The sequence below is a fragment of the Danio rerio genome, chromosome 4 (genome assembly GCF_052040795.2).
Source record: "Danio rerio strain M-AB ecotype USA chromosome 4, GRCz13ab, whole genome shotgun sequence".
Classification (NCBI taxonomy): domain Eukaryota; kingdom Metazoa; phylum Chordata; class Actinopteri; order Cypriniformes; family Danionidae; genus Danio; species Danio rerio.
Window position 1 is genome coordinate 54,500,001 of NC_141024.2, and position 24,355 is coordinate 54,524,355.

The 24,355-nt window shown below is 38.5% G+C and overlaps 1 protein-coding gene and 1 long non-coding RNA gene across 6 annotated transcripts in view; one reads left to right on the forward strand and one right to left on the reverse strand.

Moving 5' to 3' along the window:
* The window catches only part of LOC137491564 (uncharacterized), a 27,908-nt gene extending 5,223 nt beyond the window's left edge, over nucleotides 1-22,685 (reverse strand). The window contains exons 1-10 of one of the 5 annotated variants that reach the window (NM_001444586.1): nucleotides 22,493-22,531; nucleotides 21,968-22,044; nucleotides 21,609-21,722; nucleotides 20,459-20,572; nucleotides 11,287-13,302; nucleotides 8,181-8,354; nucleotides 7,245-7,418; nucleotides 6,534-6,707; nucleotides 6,060-6,233; nucleotides 4,470-4,643 (exon numbers count right to left, since the gene is read on the reverse strand). In NM_001444586.1, coding sequence (NP_001431515.1) covers nucleotides 4,470-4,643; nucleotides 6,060-6,233; nucleotides 6,534-6,707; nucleotides 7,245-7,418; nucleotides 8,181-8,354; nucleotides 11,287-13,302; nucleotides 20,459-20,572; nucleotides 21,609-21,722; nucleotides 21,968-22,011 — 3,158 coding nt within the window. In that variant the 5' untranslated portion in view covers nucleotides 22,012-22,044; nucleotides 22,493-22,531. Of the gene's footprint in view, nucleotides 1-4,469; nucleotides 4,644-6,059; nucleotides 6,234-6,533; nucleotides 6,708-7,244; nucleotides 7,419-8,180; nucleotides 8,355-11,286; nucleotides 13,303-20,458; nucleotides 20,573-21,608; nucleotides 21,844-21,967; nucleotides 22,057-22,492 lie in introns of those variants that run through there. The other 4 variants (XM_087245962.2, XM_088649704.1, XM_088649703.1 and 1 more) reach the window with 4 other exon arrangements.
* LOC148682168 (uncharacterized) overlaps nucleotides 1-24,355 on the forward strand; it is a 283,001-nt gene that overhangs the window by 911 nt on the left and 257,735 nt on the right. Inside the window, exon 1 of the long non-coding RNA XR_015942876.1 lies at nucleotides 1-879. This exon is cut by the window's left edge and continues 911 nt beyond it. This is a non-coding gene — a long non-coding RNA (uncharacterized LOC148682168). The remainder of the gene's footprint in view (nucleotides 880-24,355) is intronic.

Consider the following 24,355-nt stretch of genomic DNA (forward strand, 5'->3'; position numbering starts at 1 on the left):
ATATTCAAATATGGAAAAGTGCAGAAAATTCTTACACTGCTTGTTAGTTGAGGCAGAAGGAACTTCGTCTGCATGCAAAATAAAAAGAACCTAAAGCTATCTGACAACAATCACTTACAACAGTGACAGAGTGTGTGGTTTAAGTGAAAAACTCAACCACTGAAAAGCCTTTATTATAGGACACAGCAGTTAGACAGGCCTCTTTCTATTAGCTGCATGTCAGAAAGAATATTCTAGAGTGTTAAATAAAGAGCTCCAGTAATTAAATATTACCTTTTTCGAGAATGTTTCTGTGTTTAATGACTTTGGACAGAGTTCTAGCTCCAGAAAGATTACAATTTCTATAAGCCTTATTAGTCAATACACATATTGTGGCCTTAAGAAATTAATGGCAAGAAAAATAAATGCATGAATGGTTACACAACATACTCAAAAAGGATGTTAAAGAGTAGTTTAATTTATCATTACAATAAAATGGAGGGTGGCATGTGTAATTTAATGAACTAATAAATTTTCTTCTTATTTATTTTTTATTTTCTTATCTATTTCTTATTCTATATTTCTTTCCTTCGTTGAAGCAGATGTGGAATCTCTGTGTTTAAAACCTCCAGCTTCGCCTCTGTAAAGTGCGTTGCCCTTTTTTTCTCACCGTGACTTTCTATGGTGACTCGTGAATTCGGCGATCTACTGAAAATGCCTTCAGGTGTGTGCCGTGCACGCGCATTAACCCGCGGTTATCTTCAGGAGGTTGATTTAACTAACTCTTGTCACCTGTTTTGGAACCAACATACTCGCGGTAAGCAGGTTTTGGGTAAATCAACCGAGAGTTTAGGTTTTAGCAGATGGTAAGTTAACCCAGCTTTCTGGAATACCCCCCAGGTACAGCTCGGAAGAATGTCTTGAGCTTTTAGTGTCCCTTCGGCAAGCAGAGCGAGGGATGTTTTGTTTATTGTTTGATTTATTTGGAAAATGTTAGATGTTTTGTAAATGTTTGTTGTTTATTTTTCTATGTTGTTCGTTTGTTTTCTCTAGTTTTACGGTGCTTTTGGTCTTTTGATGCTTCAGTGTTTACAACAAAGAACTGAGAAAATGATGATTTATGTGATGAACTTTATTGCATCCAAATAAACCATTTTAAATGCCCCCGTCAAAACTCTCTGCCTATTTATTGAAAGCTGAAGGGCTGCTATACTGGGAGATGTCAGACAATATTTATTAATAATCGCCTTTAAAGATATCCTGATGTCTGATAATCTCGTCTCTCCGCTCACATGTGTCATGAAACATGTCCACACACACACGCACACACACACACACACACACACACACACACACACACACACACACACACACACACACACACACACACACACACACACACACACACACACACGATCTCTGAAGAGGAATAACTGGAGAAGACAGAAGCGCTGATGAACTCCTCTGAATGACCAAAACACCCAGGCGGGACAGAGCAACAGACAGATGCTGAGCTGCTTATCTTGGAGGATGGCCAGCACAAACTCAATGCAGCTTCACACTCTCGTCCAGCCCTACATCACAGCATCATCAAGACACATTTATTAACTAGTAAAACTGTGGACAAGCAAATATGATACAGCCTATAGATACTGTCTAGCCAGTGCTCAGACTAATATGTGTGTAATGTGTTGAGGCCGCAGCTCACGATTGGCCATCAGCTTTCTCTTTCACTTACACATTCCCTTCCAAAGCGTGTGAGGGGGTCTAAACCTCAGATTATACTCATGAGCAAAAGGCCCGATCTCTCCTTCACATGTCTGGAGCTTTGTTTGCTTTATTTGTGTGTTAAAGTCATTCTAGATGTCTGTCAGCCTGTTCCTGTGGGTGAGATGGAGCGACTGACACATGAAATAAAGCTTTAGCATATGCATTCATCTACAATCTAAAGGGAAGTGTCGTGTTATTACTAGACCATCTACACTTACAGACTGGGCCGACATTCACTTGATCACTTCACTAGATTATCTTCCCTCAATAATGTGGATTATCTAATCTAATCTAACCTGATCTACTCAAATCCACATTGCCCAGCCCTAATCAGGTGTCCAGACTTTAAAGATGCTCCCTAAATGTGCAGATATCAGACATACATTATATTATATCACTTTCACTGCTTTCTAACCAGTGCGAATGCTAACTCTTATGTTTAGGATGGAACATGCTAGCAGTTAACGTTAGCTAGCTCTCAGCTAAACATCAGCTCTATTAGTTTAGCTTTAGCCGCCAGGAGTCTTAAGAAATAGAGCGGTGTCCCACATGTGTCTGAGTGACCAGGGCACTCATTTTTACAGACAACCCTACTGAAAAATCCAGCTTGGTTTTAGAGGGGTTTTGGCCATTTCCAGGCTGGTTTCCAGCCATTTCCAGCCTGGTCTTAGCTGGTCAGGCAGGAAAATGACCAGCTAAATCCAGCTAAAACTAGCTTAACCAGCCTAGCCAGGCTGGGAGCCCAGCCAAAACCAGCTATGTCCAGCTTAAACCAGCCTGGAAATGGCCAAAACCCCTCTAAAACCAGCCTGGTCAAACAGCTAAAAACAGCCAACCAACCTAGGCTGGTTCAAACTGGATTTTTCTGCAGGGAAGTGAATCACACGAGAGTGTCAGTGCCCATTCTAGACTCACAGTGGATTTAACAGTGATGTTTCCTGTTTTCCAGACAAACACACTCAACCAATGGCTATTGCTGGACCAAGTTCATGTCTGAATATTAGCGAGTCCTAGACTATAGAAAGAAACGTCTTGAGTCTGGACTCGAGTACTACAGCCCTGACAGTCACAAACTTCAGCTTGTAGATCAAACTTTACTGTATAAAGAGCAACAGAACATGACCTGATCTTCATTTGTATATTATATTGTGGACGATGATGTAAATAAACTAAAACAAACACAAACCCGCTCTCTTAATGTCTCTTTCACCAGCCTGACAGTCACATTCACACTGATGGAGCATTAGGGGACTTTTATTCTGTCAGCTGAGAAACACCTGATCAATAATCATGAGCGCTGACTCTCCCTCACACACAGCCTTTCTGACAGAAGATCTTCAGTCAATATATTGCTTCATGTGAATGAGTAATCAGGGTTATTTTCAGATGCATGTGTAGTAAATACATCAGTTCACCAGGTCTCTTACAGTAAACTGCTGAATACATGCTTATAGTGTGTCTTCATATTATTGTAGTGGTTTAGATCAGTGGTCTTCAACCCCCAGGCGGGTGCTGGTGCGTGGATCAATCAGTACTGGGCTGAACAAGAATTAATTATCTTTAAGTTGGCAGATAAAGAAGCTGCATATAAACTGGATTTGTGGAGACGGCGCGTGAACAGAGGCATACCGGACGTGTTTCAAACATTAGCGTGGATTTTGTGTGAGACTGAGCCTGCGCCCTCACTCACCAAGCTGCTGCACGATCACCAGTCTTCACTGTTAAAGGAGTTTGAGAAACACTTTAGCATGTCGAGATGTACATGATACTGTATGTGTGTGTGCTGGCGCCCACGAGCTGTTTCACAGGCACATGCAAAGCTTGAAGGTAAACAAACAACGGCTTATCATAAGCATCTTATCGATAATTATTTATACGGTTGGCATTAAAGGGAACATATAAACGTTATGTGACTAATTTCTAGCAGCTAAATGTGTCTGGAAAAATATTCAAAGGCTTTTATTGTCATAAACCGCGCGGACGTGAATGCGTCTGACTGTTCTGATTGGCTAAAGCAGACGTCTCACGTCAGCACGTTCTAGACGTGCACGCGCTCTTTCCAGCAATCTTCCTTCTATGGTCCATCTCGTTGCAAAGAAACAAGCTCAGGGCTCCCATTGATTTAGCGTCACTGATGTTATAATATGTTATATTGTTGGAGCAATGTGTTAATAAAGTTATTACTTCCTAATGTTATAATAGCATTGTAATGTTGGAGCAATGTGCTAATAAAGTTCCATATGAGTACACAGTGGATTCACGTTGACCGGTCCGCAGTTAGAAAAAGGTTGTGGACCACTGGTTTAGATATTATTAAGAGTGTCGTGAGACTTTTATATGTTTAGAAGAAACTGCAAACTGAACAAACAGCGGAGCATGTCTAAACTTCACCAGGACACAACAAATATAAATATAAAAATATAAAATATGAATAAATAATTCAGAGGTAATTCATTAAAAAGATCCTTAAAATAAACTGATTCCTTTAACTTTAAGTCACATTTGGGTATATTGGAAAAAGAGAAGCTCTGAAAGTGCAACATTTCATAATAGACTAAGTAAAGCTTTTAAATATATGTATAGTTAAACATACATTATTAAAGCTAGGATTAAAATCACAACCCTGTAAATGTTTTGTTTCTTCTGTCAATCCACTGAATGGGGCTCAACATCAGGTAACCCAATATGAAACTGTATCTGTTGAGTGGAGAATCATTTACCTCAGTGTCTCCAGTTTACAGTGTTGAATCTTCAGTCCATCAGAGAGAAGCTTCACTCCTGAATCCTGCAGGTCATTGATACTCAGGTCCAGCTCTCTCAGCACACAGTTTGAGGATTGTAGAGCTGAAGACAAACTCTCACAGCACTGAACAGTGAGTTTACACATGGCCAATCTGAGAAAGAAGAACACAGATTACATTAACAGTGTGATTTCAGTCATTCATCTGATGTAAAAACAAACTATGAGGTTAATAATATGACAAAACTATTGGAGTTTGTGTCAATTAGAATTATTGACTATTGTTATTTATTAAAACCGAATATTAAATGTCATCTAATATATTCTTGAATACTTTGAAATATAAGAAAACTGCTAGATTTGAGTTCAGATAAGAGGACCACGAGACTTTATATATTTATGAACCTTGTAATGATTGATGGGTCAAATGACATTAATCATGTGAGACACAAAAAAATCACTGATGTATTCTGATATTCCTATGCGTAAAAGCACAACTCTTAATGATGAAGTGAAACGTAAGAGAAAGAAAAGGGGTCTCTGGCAGAGGGCGCGGCGAGCAAACAAATCAGCTGGACGAACTCTCTGTGAACCCCTTGCTACTTCAGATGACCCTCTTGCTAGTAGTCGAACTCTGAATGAACTCCCAACTTGTACTTTTGCTGAACTCTCTACCGAGTTCACGCACCTGAATTTGAGTGCATAACTATATAGCACATTATAAATCAAGGCTTATATTAAAATGCCTAAATGTTGATTTATATGATACAATGTACTCTTGATGACTATATATCTGTCTTTTTACTGTTCAAGTGATTTAGCATGCTCCTTGAATGTATGATTTAAGTAGTCTGTGCACCTGTGTTTAGGGTTGATTTATGAATACTGTCACTGAGACACTGAGTATAAAAGCTGACATGTACTCTTCAGCTTTGCGCTTTCTGACTTCTGTATACTGAGAGTCGTAGGCCCTTTATTCTCAACGGAGAATAAAGTAATGACTTTTGTTTCTGTAATTTGTCTTTTGTTTATTCTACTTTTTCACTGGATTTTATTGGTTAATAAAAGTGTATTTTATTACTTTTCTTCACTGGAGTGGACATTGAATTCATTTTCCAGAACCCATCAAAGTTACCCTGTGTGGTAAAGTATGCTTTAATTTATTATTTTGCAAAATACGTTCTTTAAAGACGATCCTTTAACTAAACTCTCGCTAAGAAATATAGCAAAGGGAGGATCCTGATTTTAACTTTGTTTAATTAGGGTGATTAAATAAAGGCGAATCAGCACAACCTGCAAGATGCAAATGATCAGAGCCTGTCAAACCTGCTCCAATAAACCAATTCACAGATAAACTATAAATATAATCATTAAAATATAAAATATAAATAAAGATTTTAGAGGTAATTAGATAAAATAATCTACATAAAATACAATAAAATACACTGATTTCCTTGGGATTGAAATCACAACCCTGTAAATGTTTTGTTTCTTCTGTCAATCCACTGAATGGGATCCAAATTTGGTAACCCACTATGAAACTGTATCTGTTGAGTGGAGAATCATTTACCTCAGTGTGTCCAGTTTACAGTGTTGACTCTTCAGTCCATCAGAGAGAAGCTTCACTCCTGAATCCTGCAGGTCATTGTTACTCAGGTCCAGCTCTTTCAGCACACAGTTTGAGGATTGTAGAGCTGTAGACAAACTCTCACAGCACTGAACAGTGAGATTACACATGACCAGTCTGAGAAAAAAAAATAACAATCAATATTACTGTGTAATTTTTTGTAAGTTGTTTAATGCAATACATAATTATGATCCATCCATCTAACAATCTACAGGAAAAAACGTCTTGAGTCTGGACATTTTGCAGTTTACTTAGAAAAGATTTTAATATATTTTTACAAACATTCATTATTAAAGCTATGATTAAAATCACAACCCTGTAAATGTTTTGTGTTTTTCTTCTGCCAATCCACTGAATGGGGCTCCACATCAGGTAACCCAATATGAAACTGTATCTGTTGAGTGGAGAATCATTTACCTCAGTGTGTCCAGTTTACAGTGTTGACTCTTCAGTCCATCAGAGAGAAGCTTCACTCCTGAATCCTGCAGGTCATTGTTACTCAGGTCCAGCTCTCTCAGCACACAGTTTGAGGATTGTAGACCTGAAGACAAACTCTCACAGCACTGAACAGTGAGTTTACACATGACCAATCTGAGAAAGAAGAACACAGATTACATTAACAGTGTGATTTCAGTCATTCATCTGATGTAAAAACAAACTTTGAGGTTAATAATATGACAAAACTACTGGAATTAGTGTCAGTTAGAATTATTGACTATTGTTATTTAATAAAACTGAATATTAAATGTCATCTAATATATTCCTGAATATTTTGAAATGTAAGAAAACTGCTAAATTTGGGTTCAGATAAGAGGACCACGAGACTTTATATATTTATGAACCTGCAAAATGCAAATGATCAGAGCCTGTCAAACCTGCTCCAATAAACCAATTCACAGATAAACTATAAATATAATCATTAAAATATGAAATATAAATAAAGATTTAGAGGTAATTAAGTAAAATAATCATTAAATACACTGATTTCCTGAACTGATTAAAAAAAAGAGCAACTTTCATTTAAGAAGCAGCATTTTGCAGTTTCTCCACTAATGCTCTTAAAATATATCTGGACATTTACATCTCGATCAAAACACTTTTAATGTTGTAGAGTGGAGAATCATTTACCTCAGTGTCTCCAGTTTACAGTGTTGACTCTTCAGTCCATCAGAGAGCTTCTTCACTCCTGAATCCGGCAGGTCATTGTTACTCAGGTCCAGCTCTCTCAGCACACAGTTTGAGGATTGTAGACCTGAAGACAAACTCTCACAGCACTGAACAGTGAGTTTACAGCACTGTAGTCTGTGTAGAGGACAGTAAAAGTCACTGTATTATTGTGTGTGAGTGTGATGTAATTATTGATGTGTCTATAATGAGTGATTTCTCCTCATAGGGAAAGGAAAAGACTCCTTTAACTATTCAGAGTTGCTTTAATGGTCACATGGAGGAAGATCAAACATTTGTATTTCATTATTACGTAAACTTTATAAAGAGAAGATCTCTGACCAAAATGAGTCGGCCAGACAGATTTATTTATTGCTATTTCTGTTCTTATATTTCTGATATTTCAAACCCATTCAGATCCTCATATTTGTTAAACAAAGCAAGACTCTCATATAATATTAACAGACAGAAAATATGACTTTACAAACTGTATTGCAAATAAATCACATCAACATCTTCATATTAGTCAATAATATTCCTGAAATGAATATAAAACTGACTGAATATAACTTTACACACATGAACATCAGTAAATAAAGAGACTCAGTGATGGGCTGAACATCTGCAGAAACACAGCTCATTTAGAGACGCCCCAAAAACACCAAAGAACACCAATCAATGATCATTTCAGCAGAAATGACACTAAAGAGCAATATTATATCTGATATAAACAGGGTTTCTCATATTTGACTTCACATTAAATATGAAATATTCACAATAAATAAACAGAAATAAAATACATCACAGCATATGCTCATTACCTCATCAGACTTTACAGCATTTCACAATGGAAAAGTCATTTGTGGCGGCATTTATTTGATGGAAATGTTTTTATTTTACCTCAGTGTGTCCAGTTTACAGTGTTGACTCTTCAGTCCATCAGAGAGAAGCTTCACTCCTGAATCCTGCAGGTCATTGATACTCAGGTCCAGCTCTCTCAGCACACAGTTTGAGGATTGTAGAGCTGAAGACAAACTCTCACAGCACTGAACAGTGAGTTCACAGCGCTGTAGCCTGTGTAGAGGACAAAGAGCAACAAAATCAGCAGTAAGAAATGAGCAGTGTTGAGTGTTCATGAGTTCAGTCTACAGTGAAGTAACACTGGAAATAAACTATATATATATACTGCTCAAACAATAAAGGGAACACTAAAATAACACATCCTAGATCTGAATGAATGAAATATTCTTATTAAATACTTTGTTCTTTAAACAGTTGAATGTGCTGACAACAAAATCACACAGACATGATCACTGGAAATCATATGTATTAACCCATGGAGGACTGGATTAGGAGTCACACTCAAAGCTGTAGTGAACTGCAGGAATTGCTGACACACTCCAGACTAGGGATGCACGATATATCGGCGCCTATATCCTTATCGGCCGATAAACGCTATTTTTAAGATTATCGTTATTGATCCGATGTCTTAATTAGGCCGATATATTTAAGCCGATAAATTAGGTAATTGTACAGACCTGCGTGTCGCTCGCGTGGGCGGAACATGTTCAGACTTGTCCAGTGCACTATAATGGATCTCTCCTCACACTGTTTATTCCTTCAAAGTCCGTCCTTTCTTCACGTGGCATTGCTGTGCGTTAATAACTCAGTAAGTAACCACGTTCCTCATCATTGTAGATATGCTTGATTGAGTGTCATTGTGGATTTTGCTTTAAATCGCCTCAGGAAAAATATTACATGTGTAAACCTTTCCTGCTCTGTCTCTTTGTTGTGTAGAGATATCAGGGGAGATTCACTTATTACTCCAGGGCCGAATAATGTTAGTTTCGGGGTGAACTCTTTTCATTGCAGCTGGTGAATTAAAGAGGACACATGTAACTTGGTCCAAAATATTTATTACTTTCAGTGTGGTACAACAAATAAGCCACCAAAGAGGGAACATCACAGAAAATTGTCTCATTGCGAAAAAACCGCTCCTCTTTTCTCTCTCCTGTCTCACACACACCACAAACTGCAGCCCAGTCCCGTTGAAGGACCCGCACATTTTACAACACGTGTAAACATAACGGTTGTTTGTAATCTGATTATTTGTTATTATCAACACGTTGCTGGTCATGTGTTGTTGATGTAAGATAGTATTCAGTTTGATCGGAATACTCATATTGATTATAACAAGCTTGCGTGAGAGCTGTCACCACGCACACACACACACACACACACACTGTAGCACCGCAGCACGGGGGAGAGGCGAGAGGTGAATCCAGTCAAAGCGGCTCTTAACTAGCCACTCATTCTGTCTTTATATTCTGCTCTATGTTTGTCATAAAGTCAGCTCAATGCAGGTTTTTTATCAAAATCTGACTCTGATGGCAACTCTGCCTCTACAGTTGAGTAAAACTCTCAGCGGTTTATCATAAACTTTTTATCTATCATTTTCCCGCGATTGACGGCAAGAACGAGCGCAGAAGCGTTGTCTGATTGACAAGCAGCACCTACATGTGACATGTCAAAATGCCAAATAGGATGATCTAGTGCCGCATTTTCTAAACGTACTCTCTGTATTTAGCTGTTGGCTTGTACGGTGGCTCTGAACTGTCAAAACACCTCTGATAAAGGCTTTTTCGGACATGCCATATTTGTAGATGTGCACATCACTGTAACATGTTTTATTCATGACCATTTGAGCTGGTTTCAGTCCTTAGCTCTTTCATTTTCATCTTATTTAAATATATTTAACTTGCTTGTTAATTAAATACCATTTTTATTTAAACTATTATTTTTATGCAACAATCAGCTTGCATGTTAATTTGCTATGAAGAAAAGGAAATCATTTTTTGCATGCTGATTTATGTGAAATGGTGAATATAGGTCTATAATCACCTTGCAATTTTGAAGTTATAGCTTTTTTTGCTTTGAGTATAGACTGTTCAGTTCAAAAGAGCAGTTCAATCTTTTATGAACTTTGCTGTATAAAAATATAACATTCATTCATTCATTTTCTTGTCGGCTTAGTCCCTTTATTAATCCGGGGTGGCCACAGCAGAATGAACCGCCAACTTATCCAGCAAGTTTTTACGCAGCGGATGTCCTTCCAGCTGCAACCCATCTCTGGAAAAAAAGTATATATATATATATATATATATATATATATATATATATATATATATATATATAACAATTTAAAATATTTATAATTATCTGCCTATATATATTGGCTATCGGCCCCCAAGTCTGAAGAATTATCGGTTATCGGTATCGGCCAAAAAATCCATATCCGTGCATCCCTACTCCAGACACATGGAAATTTTCAGAACAAGAATATTTATTTCATTTCAAATATACGATTTATTTATTTATTTATTTAATCTACATTAAACTAAAGCTGTATTTCTCCTTTCATATGACTGTAATGAATTATTGAACAGATTATTAATAACTAATCAGAGAGCATTTTACTGAGCTCAGTGTAAAGTTTAGTGTTTAGGCCTACAGTAAATGTAATATTAGAGGCATGTCTGCAGCGAGACGGCAATACTGTGTCTAAAATTACACTATTTCTCTGATCAAAAACAAACACAATTATCCAAGAGCAACACGTGTTAGATTTGAGCAAATACACATCAACAAATGTCCTATTCAGCTGGAGGAGCACAGGGATTTACAGGAATTTGAGTTATTTTCCAGGATAAACTGTAAAGCAAATGAAGTAGATTATTAAATAAGTACAAATGTTGTTTGGGTGAGTAAAAAGTCAAGAAAAGTTTGTTAAATACGTTTAGAAATTATGAAATAAATGAGCAAATAAGGAAACAGAACACTGCCGCCGCATCCCCATGCAGTAATATGGTGTATCAGCGATCTCACAGGGGGACGATATGGGCAGCTAAAGATTTTCTGTTAAAGCAGGGCAGTGATTCACTAAACTGATCTGAGTCTTCAGTGCAGACTGATGTGTGTCTTCTGTGATCAATTAATGAATACTCACAGAGCTCTTCTGCAGTTTCTCACAGCTGCTGTCAGTCTCCGTCTTCCCTCAGCTGATGTGTTGAATTTATTAAAGTCTAACTCATCCACCGGCTCCTCTGACATCTCAATCATGTAGGAGATTGTTGAGCAGTGAGCAGGAGAGAGTTCCTCCTCTGAGTGTTTGTCTGATTTCACAAACTCCTGAATCTCTCTGGCCAGAGTCTGATCTTTCACCTCCAGCAGACAAAGGAACAGATTGATGGATCTTTCAGCTGAGAGACGGTCATCTCTCTTGATCATGTCTTTAATGTACTGTGTGATTCCCCTGATGCTCTCTGAGCTCTCCTCTATGTGTGTCAGCAGATCCTGGAAGAGTCTCTGATTGGACTCCAGTGAGACGCCCAGCAGGAACCGCAGGAACAGATCCAGATGACCATTACTACTCCTGACAGCTTTATCTACTGCTGAACTGAGCAGATTATACAGAGACTTCTCAGAGCTGGCCTGTAGATATTGATCATATGAATATTCTTTATCATAAATCCCCCTCAGCGGTTCTCTGTTCTCTGTTAAATGGCAGTAAAACACAAAGAAAGCAGCCAGAAACTCCTGAAAGCTGAGATGGATGAAGCTGTAGACTTTCCTCTGCTGAATCACAGATTCCTCCTTGAAGATCTCCGTGCAGATCCCAGAATACACTGAGGCGTCAGTGACGTCTATGCCGCTCTCAATCAGGTCCTCCTCATAGAACATCACATTGCCCTTCATCAGCTGTCTGAAAGCCACTTCAGCAAGTTTGAGGATCACTCCTCTGTTGGACTGCAGATTCTTTGGATCTCTCTCTTCATACTTCTGCTTCCTCACGTTGATCTTTAGCTGCCTGAAAGCCACTTTAAGTTTGTTGATCACTCCTCTGTTGGACTGCAGTTTCTCTGGATCTCCCTGCAGATTCTTTGGATCCCTCTCTTCATACTTCTGCTTCCTCATGTTGATCTGAATCAGCAGGAAGTGGATGTACATCTCAGTCAGAGTTTGAGGGATTTCTGCACTCACATCTTCTTCCAGGAGCTTCTGAAGCACAGTGGATGAGATCCAGCAGAAGACGGGTATGTGGCACATGATCTGGAGGCTTCTTGCTCTTCTGATATGGGAGATGATTCTGCTGGCTTGATGCTTGTCGCTGATTCTCTTCCTGAAATATTCCTCCTTCTGAGGCTCAGTGAATCCCTGAATTTCTGTCAGACGCTTGATGTATCTGGAGGGGATCTGATGGGCTGCTGCTGGTCTGGAGGTGATCCAGATGAGAGCAAAGGGAAGCAGATCTCCTTTCAGGAGGCTCCGCATCAACACAGCCACTGATGAAGATTCAGTCACAGCACAAACTTTCTCCTCATCTGAAAAGTTGAGTGTGATTCTGCTTTCATCCAGACCATCAAAGATGAACACAACTCTACACTGCTCATAAATCTTGGGCTCCAGATCTTCAAGTTCAGGATGAAAGTCCAGCAGAAGTCTGTGAAGACTGTACTGTTTATCTCTGATCAAGTTCAGCTCTCGAAATGGAAGCACAAACATGAAATCTACATCCTGATGGTCTTTTCCCTCGGCCCAGTCCAGAATGAACTTCTGCACAGAGACGGTTTTCCCGATTCCAGCGATGCCTTTAGTGAGAACAGTCTTGATCTGGGCTTTCTCCTTCTTGATCTTCTCCTCATGTCCTGCTCCAGCCGAGGCTTTAAAGATGTCATTGCAGTAGACTGGAGTGTGTTGTGAGGGTTTTGTTCTGGCTCTTTTCTCCATCTGTAAAACCTCATGTTGTTTATTCACTCCTTCACTCTCTCCTTCTATGATGTAGAGCTGTGTGTAGATGCTGTTCAGGAGGGTTTGAGTCTCTCCATGGTTGATTCCCTCAAATAATCTCTCATACTTGTTCTTCATGCTGGTTTTGTGCTGCTCTTTGACTCTCTGAAGTTCATCATGTTCTGGTTGGAGTGAATCCTGCTGCAGGTCTCCAGTCTGACCATCGCCATCCACACTGCAGGAACAACAACAACACAAAGAGTCAATGAGTGTGAGTGTAAAGATCCTCTAGTGAAGCCATGTGTGTTTTCTCTGAACCAGCTGAGACACAATACACAGATTTAATCCAGAACCAAACTACAATAATGCAGAAACTGTGAAAATGGGGTGCGGCTCCTTTAGAAGACCTCGTCTTTGTGTGTGTGTGTGTGTGAATGTGTGAACTTTCTGTAACAAGCGCATGTGTGTGGGACTTTCTTTTTCTCTGAATAGTTTTTTCTGTAATATATCGTGACAGAAGAATAAAGCACAAGATGTGGGGTGTGACCTATGTGAACTTTGATTTATTTTTCTGCTGCTACACGAGTTAGGTGAGCTAACGTTATCTTGTATTTTTTGTAACTCAACGCGTTACACGACATCTTTCACATATATCCGGAATATGCAGGTGTAAGAAATATGAATAATCCACCAATCTTTTGCGACTTCATTATCTGAGATGTGATACGCAAGGAAAAGCTACCTTAAGAGAATCAATGCAAAGTCGCGCACACACATAGAGAGACGCTGCACGTGCTGGTGAAGTGTGTGTGTGTGTTTACAGCAGTTTGACTGATAAATATGAATTTGTAGCTAAATTTTGCGTATTTTGCCATATTTTACATCGTTGCTACAGCTTACTATTAAGGCTAGACACTGTACATGTCATGATCAATTTTAACAAATTAAAACACTTACAGGTTGTAGCTCACGGCTTCTGCTTTAAGGAGATTTTAGCCGAATCCAGCACTGAACTGGGAGAGATTCTGGAGCTGTTTTGTCAAATCATCCTTGCTATGTATTTTATAATTCTCTGGAACATAATTAATATTGAACTGTAAGCACTTCTCTCTTTTTGTCGTGTCCTTTGGAAGCCTAAAACAGAAACAGACGAAGCTCTGTGGAAACAGCCGTGTTTGGATTTTGCATTTTTAGCTTCATCTCTGCTATAACAATATAGAGCCTCTGTCCATGGCCCTTAGCTGCGCAGTTTGTGTGCGCAGTAAATGAACCTTTGTGATCTCATGAGGGGCGGAAGTATTTATTGTAGTCTCCAAAATTCGCTCATTGTAGGCTTTGTTAAGCAAACTCTGTAAAAGCCAAGGTCTCCTTTTGCATTGAACTTTGAGCATTTTACATTCAGAGATGCTGTTTATCGTCACACAGCTACATTACACATCAACTGCAGTTTAAAATATGATAACGTAGTGGACCACCATTTAAAACACCACACACTGATCACATTAAACACCACACACTGAACACTTTAAACACCACACACACTGATCACTTTAAAAAGCACACACTGATCACTGTAAACACAACACACTGATCACTTTAAACACCACACACTGATCACTTTAAACACCACACACTGATCACTGTAAACCCCACACACTGATCACTTTAAACACCACACACTGATCACTGTAAACATCACACACTGATCACTTTAAACACCACACACTGATCACTTTAAACACAGCACACTTATCACTTTAAACACCACACACTGATCACTGTAAACACCACACACTGATCACTTTAAACACCACACACTGATCACTTTAAACACCACACACTGATTACTTTAAACACCACACACTGATCACTGTAAACCCCACACACTGATCACTTTAAACACCACACACTGATCACTGTAAACATCACACACTGATCACTTTAAACACCACACACTGATCACTTTAAACACAGCACACTTATCACTTTAAACACAGCGCACCGATCACTTTAAACACCACACACTGATCACTTCAAACACCACACACTGATCACTTAAACACCACACACTGATCACTTTAAACACCACACACTGATCACTTTTAACACCACACACTGATTACTTGAAACACAGCACACCGATCACTTTAAACACCACACACTGATCACTTTAAACACCACACACCGATCACTTTAAACACCACACACTGATCACTGATCGCCTAAAGCGAGCGAGCCAGGGCGAGCCAAGGCCAGCGGGGTTTCCACTGTCACTTCCGGGGCCTAATCGGGCCAAAGCGGGGCTTTCTTGGGGCCAGCGGCCGGCCCTTTTGGGCCCGCCGAATACCTTGGGCCAAGGAGGGCCAGCTGGGGCTTCGGGGCGGAGTGAAAGGAGAGGCGGGCAGTTTTCTGATCGCACATGAGTACATGCGCCAAACAAATAAAGAAATAAGGGAAAGAAAACATCTAGCCTTATAGTCTGGGGTCTTTTTGCGTATGATCACCCTTATGTTTCCCTTTTAAATGTAAGGCTGCTGCATAAAATAATAAAGTAGTTTTAATTTATAGTGACGTTTTTTGCTGCGTCCTCCTTTATGTTTCAATAACGCATAATAATCTTTACACCATATTAAAGACACAGCAGACAGTAAAGGTTTTCGAGAGTTTTTGTCAAGTTTAAAATGTTTGTTTGTGCGCGTTTAGACATGCATGTGTGTGTGAGACCGGGCAAAAGCGCTCCTTCACAGCTCTGTTATGCCGCGAGCGGCTTTTTTCTTTATTTATTTTGGAGATAGAACACAATATAAATACAACAGAAAGACATAAAACTTAACAAAATACGTGCCCACTTTCATAGACTTTAAACAATATAGTGTCATATCTTGATAAAATAGCCTAAGCTATATTGAAATATGATTTAAAGAATTACAAATATCGGACATATATAAAATCACATTAAATAAATTAACCAATATAAAATAAACAAAAGCTAGCTATAACAATGTAGGTAGCCTATATACAATACATAAATCAAACCGTTTTAAAGCCACATGTAGCCTAACTTTCATTTTAAAAAGACCTATCTGACAAAAAACAGTTTCGATATTTTCTAAAAACAATAAACACCGGAGAAGGTTTGAAATATTTATATAAAGTAAATATTTATATAAGTAAATGTTTATAAAGTATTTGAATGCGATTGTCAGGGTTTCAGGAAGGATGAGGGAGCGAGGACTCAATTGCAACATAAGATGGTATTTATTAATAAAAATAAAACAAAAAGGACAACAAAAACCACCCCGAGGGGGAAAAACACACCGATCACTTTAAACACCACACACCGATTACTTGAAACACAACACACCGATCACTTTAAACACCACACACTGATCACTTTAAACACCACACACTGATCACTGTAAACATCACACACTGATCACTTTAAACACCACACACTGATAACTTTAAACACCACACACTGATCACTTTAAACACCACACACTGATCCCTTTAAACATCACACACTGATCAATCTAAACACCACACACTGATCACTGTAAACAGCACACACTGATCACTGTAAACAGCACACACTGATCACTTTAAACACCACACACTGATCATTTTAAACACCACACACCGATCACTTTAAACACCACACACTGATCACTTTAAACACCACACACTGATCACTTTAAACACCACACACTGATCACTTTAAACACCACACACTGATCACTGTAAACACCACACACTGATCACTTTAAACACCACACACTGATCACTGTAAACACCACACACTGATCACTTTAAACACCACACACTGATCACTTTAAACACCACACACTGATCACTTTAAACACCACACACTGATCACTTTAAACACCACACACTGATCACTTTAAACACCACACACTGATCCCTTTAAACATCACACACTGATCCCTTTAAACATCACACACTGATCAATCTAAACACCACACACTGATCACTGTAAACAGCACACACTGATCACTGTAAACAGCACACACTGATCACTTTAAACACCACACACCGATTACTTGAAACACAGCACACCGATCACTTTAAACACCACACACTGATCACTTTAAACACCACACACTGATCACTTTAAACACCACACACTGATCAATCTAAACACCACACACTGATCACTGTAAACAGCACACACTGATCACTTTAAACACCACACACCGATCACTTTTAACACCACACTGATCACTTTAAACACCACACACTGATCACTGTAAACACCACACACTGATCACTTTAAACACCACACACTGATCACTGTAAACACCACACACTGATCACTTTAAACACCACACAGTGATCACTTTAAACACCACACACTGATCACTGTAAACACCACACACTGATCACTTTAAACACCACACAGTGATCACTTTAAACACCACACACTGATCACTTTAAACACCACACACTGATCACTTTAAACTAGGGGTGTAACGATTTATCGTTGTACGATTTATTGCGATGCAAAAATGTCTCGATATGCATCGTGGCGTTATGACGATTTGATTACGATATGACGTCCGTTTTCTCTTATTAGTTGAGCTGTTTGCACGTGAGTTACGTTCCACCTGCTGTCGCACGTGAGTTCAGATTGCAGCAGCAGTAATGTTAGCAGACCAAGATGAGTGGAGTTGAAATAGAGGATGGCCCATCCTCTCAAAATCAGACGTCTGGCAACATTTCGGTTGTACAGTCATTGCTTTAGACTCGTCCGCTTTTTGACACGCATACTGGGTCAAACATCCTAAGTTTTAAAGTCTTCACAGTGATTTACATACTTTGCACAGCGACATGGATACCTCCTAATGGTGTTGAAAGAGTCGCATACTGTATTTATAAGGTACAATTCAACCTAAAATATCATTCTGTCTTCATAAAATGATGCATTGGCAGCCGCAAAATCACACATGACGTGAGCTGTTACTACAGAGGGCGGAATATGATAGACACGCGTGTATGGCAAGCCGTTTTAGCATTTAAACCTTTGATCTGACTATCCATAAATATATTTAGAGATATCTCTAATTACATTTTGACTAGTTATAATTATAATTCGACTAGTCAAAATATAATTAGAGATATCTCTAAATGAATTTAATTAAATATGAATTAAATATATTTATAGATAGTCAGAACAAAGGTTTAAATGCTAAAACGGCTTGCCATACGCGCGCGTCTGCTTCAGTGAACAGAACCTGCAGGTTGTGACTAATAAAGTAGTAAACAACATTCAGTTTGTGGAACAGAGTGATCTTTCAGGAGCCCGCGTGGGAAGTTTGAACAGCACTTAGCAGTGGAAATGAAACTGAAAACGTACACATTATTTAAACAATCATATCGCATTTTAGAGTTATGATTACGACGAGCATTAACCCTTTTGAGTACAGAGGTACACAAAAATGCACGTCAACATGATACACTTGATAGCGCTGACATCAGCGATGCCGAAGAAATAGTAAACCTGCCTAAACTGCTGAAAAGAGCCACGACTGTCCTGTGTAATGAAAAGACGGCCACCCTGTCACTCATCATGCCCAACATGAAGACAGCCATCCATAAAAACCTCTCAGACAGATACACATAAGTTCAGGATTATCTTATAGAACTGCTGAATACCTGGAAATGTAATCACACACAAAAAACGCAAGTGACCAAGCAAAGCCTTAAGCTCTTACTGTTAAATTCAATTGAATAGAAAGCTTATTTTATTTGCACCTTTACTTAAATTGTTCCTTAATTTTGTCTCTGTCATTTCAATAATATTTTTTAAGAAGTTTTTAAATTGTTTTATTTTCCAGAGACAGACCTGTTTAATATATTTTCTAAAAGAAGGTTCAGTTTAACAAGTTGAAACAAAAGAAATACATAAAAAATAGTTTACTTGGTAAAATTTGCATTTCAGTTAAATGTTAAATTTTTATTCCAAATATCGTGATACATATCGAATCGTGAACACTATATCGTGATACACATCGTATCGTGAGCTGAGTGTATCGTTACACCCCTACTTTAAACACCACAAACTGATCATTTTAAACAGCACACACTGATCACTTTAAACACCACACACTGATCACTGTAAACAGCACACACTGATCGCTGTAAACACCACACACTGATCACTTTAAACATCACACACTGATCACTTTAAACCCCACACACCAATCACTTTAAACACCACACACTGATCACTGTAAACACCACACACTGATCACTGTAAACACCACACACTGATCACTTTAAACACCACACACTGATCACTTTAAACACCACACACTGATCACTTTAAACACCACACACTAATTACATCTACTGCTCAAAATGCTGTAAACATTTAAGGCTGATTTATACTTCTGCATCAAGCGCACGCGTATGCTACGTCGCAGCCTATGTGTGGAGGAAAAGCCCTTGTCGTGGCCGTTGGCAACGTTGACGTGCACCTTTTAAAAAATGGAACTACACGTCAAAACGATGCATAGCAAAAGCTCTGTGATTGGTCAGATTGGTGTTGCTGACTAGTGTAGGTGGAGTTAAGAGTTGCGAGAGCCTGATAAAACGAGTGTTTACAAATGTGACTTTTGTTTTGTGTTTACCTCATGATTAAAGTTGTTGCACGTCTGCCGGTTCCCGCCTCAACATGAGCGAGATTGAGCTACTTGTACAATAAGAAAGCGTTCAGAAAAACCAAAACACCAGCAAAGAAACTCGATACAGAGGAACATAAGCACCTACTGCCAGTTAGCGTTTCAGAAGTGGTAATGCAGAACAACACAAGCAGCTTGGAGAAGTACATGTGCACGGCACTTCGCAAGACATGCACCTTTGGTCACGCCAATCACTCGATACAGAAGTATAAACCAGACTTTATCAGTAATTAATAATCCTCTGCATCTCTGCTGTCTGAAACTTTACCATGACTGTGTTTGCTCTGCTTCTGTCAAATTTATATCTCTTGAGCCAATTATTATTTATGAGGTTAAATACTTTCTCACTTCTCCCTCTTTGTCTCACAGAACTTGTTCATTTATCTTGTCTAAAATCCTTCTCTTGATTATCCACACTTTGCTGACTGTTGTACAAGCCTGTAAACTCACTCTACTAACTCTAACAGCTTGAGTATTAATACTTTCGTCACTTATTACTACTTCAGCACTTCACTGATTATCAGATGTGAGTGTGTGGACATTCAGTTTTAAAGTCTCCTGTATTTTGTTCCCTGTAATAAAATTTCTTGACTGCACTGTGTGAATAAAGTGCAATAATGTCTGATCTTCTAGAAACACAGGATCATATAAATGCTGCAGTGTAATCATGTGTGTGTAGAGATGATCTACCTGACAGCAGGTTGTGTGTTTTCATTCGTAAATGCTATTGGTTCAGTCATAGACGCGTCACTCTTCATAGACACACAGCTGGGCTCTGCTTCTGCTCTCTTCCTCTTACGTGAGCTAAAACAGAGAAGATTAAAGTTGAGCGCTGCACACACTGCACAAACCTGATATTAATCATTCTTCATTTACAAAAACACTTTAATTAATTTCCTTTATATTTGAACAGAAACTGTCTGAATGTGGAAAATATCAGCAAACACAGATCAAGGCTCATTTCTAGTAGAGAAAGCCCAACAGAAATGCAGCACTATTAGAGCAGATTAGAGCTGAAACTAATCATCAAATCACTGAATGAACACAGTGTAGGTGTGGGAGGAGCTTAATCATGCAGGCGTGTCAATCATCATCACATGACTATATAAGCAGCAGTATAAACTGCACTGTGTCAGCTGACTGTTATTCCCGCCTCCCGCAGCTCCCCTTATCCTCCTCCTCATCACTCAGTCTTCAGAAGGTCACTCATCGGGGGTTTGTCTGCAGAGCTCCAGTCCAGACTTTGAGGACAGCAAGACAAGTTCATTTACCATCATCTATCATGACTGAATGAGCAGGACAACTCGAAAAATATCAATTCTAGAAACCAAATGTGTTGATCAGCAGCATCTATGAGGCCAACACAACATGATGATGACTGCGCTTCAGTGAAAACAGACTCAGATCAGAGGAATGGCTGATCAGTACAGCACAGAAACAGCAGGGGAAAGTGTGCAGGAAAAGCCCTTTATGGCAGGAGATCGGGAACACTTAAGTTTAGCTCACAATTTATACTATTAACTACCGGCTTATTATCTGTGGAATGTGAACATATGAACTGCTCATTAGTAGTCATACAGTATGATCTTATTGTGGATCCCTAACCCTACCCAAAACCTAAACCCACCTTCTACCTCACTAACTATTAATAAAGCGCTGATTGGTTTGTTAACACCATCAATTGTGGCCTGAAGTGTAAAGCGGAGATCTTCAATTACTATCCTGCAGAGCTCAGATACAACATCTAACATCTGAAACCCAACAGATCCACAACACTAATTACCTGATTCATTTATTATAAAAATACTCATCAGTTGTAGATATTAAAGAGATGATCTACCTGACAGCAGGTCCTGTGTTTTCACTCTTAAATGCTATTGGTGGACCCATAGACGCGTGACTCTTCATAGACACACAGCTGGGCTCTGCTTCTGCTCTCTTCTGATGAACTGAACTAAAACAGAGAAGATTAAAGTTCAGCGCTGCACACACTGGAGTCAACACAGCAGATTTACTCAACATTTCATCATTAAAACACTGTTTAAACAGCACTTCATGATACTTTTCATAATTATTGTACACAAACTTGCTGGCTGTGTGTGTTAAATATTCTGACAGATTAAAAACACAACTAACAGAGAGTAAATATAATATCCTGTAGAAAATAATCATATAAAATGTCAAGTGTAGGTCAAATACCTGCATCCTGTAGACAAATCCTGATCTGTGTGTGTGTCCTCCATGATGGACCTGAAGAGTTTGATCTCCAGCAGAAACTCTAGAAGAAACTGATGAACAATCACAGATCTCCAGTTATTGATCAGCCTTCATAATTCAGCTGAATGCAGGAATAGATCAGCAGCTAAGACTCTCAAATCCAGAAGCTCATCACGAGTAAACTAATGAAGAATCACAGCGTTATCAGTTTGATTATAATAATATCATACACACATTCACATAAAGCATACAGGTTTTGTCATGACATTAAGGATTTAAAGCTGTTTAAAATGGCGACACAACACACATCACTTTCACTTTCGTTTCTGAAGGAGCGGCAGATCATGAGTTCAGTGAAAAACATCCGTCACAAACACTAAGCAGAGCAGAGAAGAGTCAAACAGCTGCAGGGTTATCAAAGCACTTGCGAAGTTACATTTTACTAGAGTGATTTTTACCTGAAGCAGTATAAACACTCGACACAGAGAAGAAAGAACAAACACATACCTGGATAACCTCTTCCTCCTCCTCTTCTTCTTCTTGTGTGGCGAGTTACAGAGAGCAGCATGAAGCTGATACCGCAACCTGCTGTACTGGAGTGTGTATAATAATAATATGTTTACAGTTTGGTCAAATCAGTGTCATAGAGCTCAATGTAGATTTGTAGAAAATAAAATGACTGCTTTCCCATATATACTCTAATCTTTCTACATGAAGTCTAGCACAGCTTGTATTATATTCCCCATGTGTGACTGCTCTGATGAGAACAGCTCAGGCATTGAGAGGATCTGGAGTTGTCCTGTTGTGTCGCTGCACTGATAATCCTCTCGTGTGTAACTGTAGATGAAAGCATCGTGTCTCTGTAGTGGTTTAAAGATCAATATGATCATTAAAATATACTGTTAAATAATTTGGAATAATTAAAAATAAATATATACAAAGAAGAGTTAAAATCAATATGATTTACAGATGTGTTGCTCTTTGTATTATAACTGCCTGAGAAAATGACTTGGAGTGTCCGCTAGGGGGTAATCTAGAGCTGCAGATTGTTTTTTTTAATTATTTTTTTAAGAGCTGCAGATAGTAGGCGCTGTTTATCTGCACGGTGTGACAACCTTTTTTTTAATTGCACAACTGTCAGGAACAAACACAAAACACAATACAAATAATGAAACACACAAGAGAATACAACAAGGGTAAAGTTCAACAAAAAACAAAACAAAAAAAAACCAAAGATAAATAAATAAAATTACACAAAGTATAGGCGAGGCAGTGGCGCAGTAGGTAGTGCTTTCGCCTCACAGCAAGAAGGTTGCTGGGCTGCTGGTTTGAACCTCGGCTCAGTTGGTGTTTCTGTGTGGAGTTTGCATGTTCTCCCTGTTTTCGCGTGGGTTTTCTCCAGGTGCTCCGGTTTCCCCCACAGTCCAAAGACATGTGGTACAGGTGAATTGGGTAGGCTAAATTGTCCGTAGTGTATGAGTGTGTGTGTGTGTGTGGATGTTTCCCAGAGATGGGTTGCGGCTGGAAGGGCATCCACTGTGTAAAAACTTGCTGGATAAGTTGGTGATTCATTCTGCTGTGGTGACCCTGGATTAATAAAGATGTAGAAATGTTTATGTAGAAATAAACATTTCAAACTCAATACAAAAAAACGGTTAATGTGGGAGAAGATTTAGCAGATTTCTGTTTGTGTATGTAAAACTTTGCCAATAAAATAAAGACATTAACAATGTATTCAAGACATTTGTTGGAATTGTTTTCACAATAAAAATGACATCTTTTAATGTAAATTTTTTTGTCCTTTCACAAATATATTTGGCTGATTTTTCCAGAAATTCTTTACAATGTTGCATTCAAAAAACAAATGGCAAAGGCTCTCTTTATCCACAGATATCCTCCATTTCAATGCAATTTGATAAAAATGATTTTACTGGGTAAATTTTATGTAATATTTTAAAATAGATTTCCTTAATTGTATTATTAATAGAATATTTGATGAGAGTTAACCCGGCTTTTTTTTCAATTAATAATAACTATAATAGAGTTCCAGAAAAATGTGCCTCTAGGAGTGATTTTATTTTGCTTCTGAAAAACATTACGAATATGTTTGTTAGTACATTTTTATCAGTCAACTCAACACCTTCTAAATGTAGTTTTGGGTTTACAGCAGATTATAGCAAATATGATTTTTAACAAGTTGAATAATTTTTACAGGGATAGATTTAATAACTGAATTCAATTCTCTGACCAATATTGGGAAATTCTGAGTAGACACGAAATGTTTATAGGATAGGATATTCCCTTAACTGTCAAAAAGTTTTAAAAGATGATTAATGTCTCTATTAAACCAATTTACTACGATTACAGATT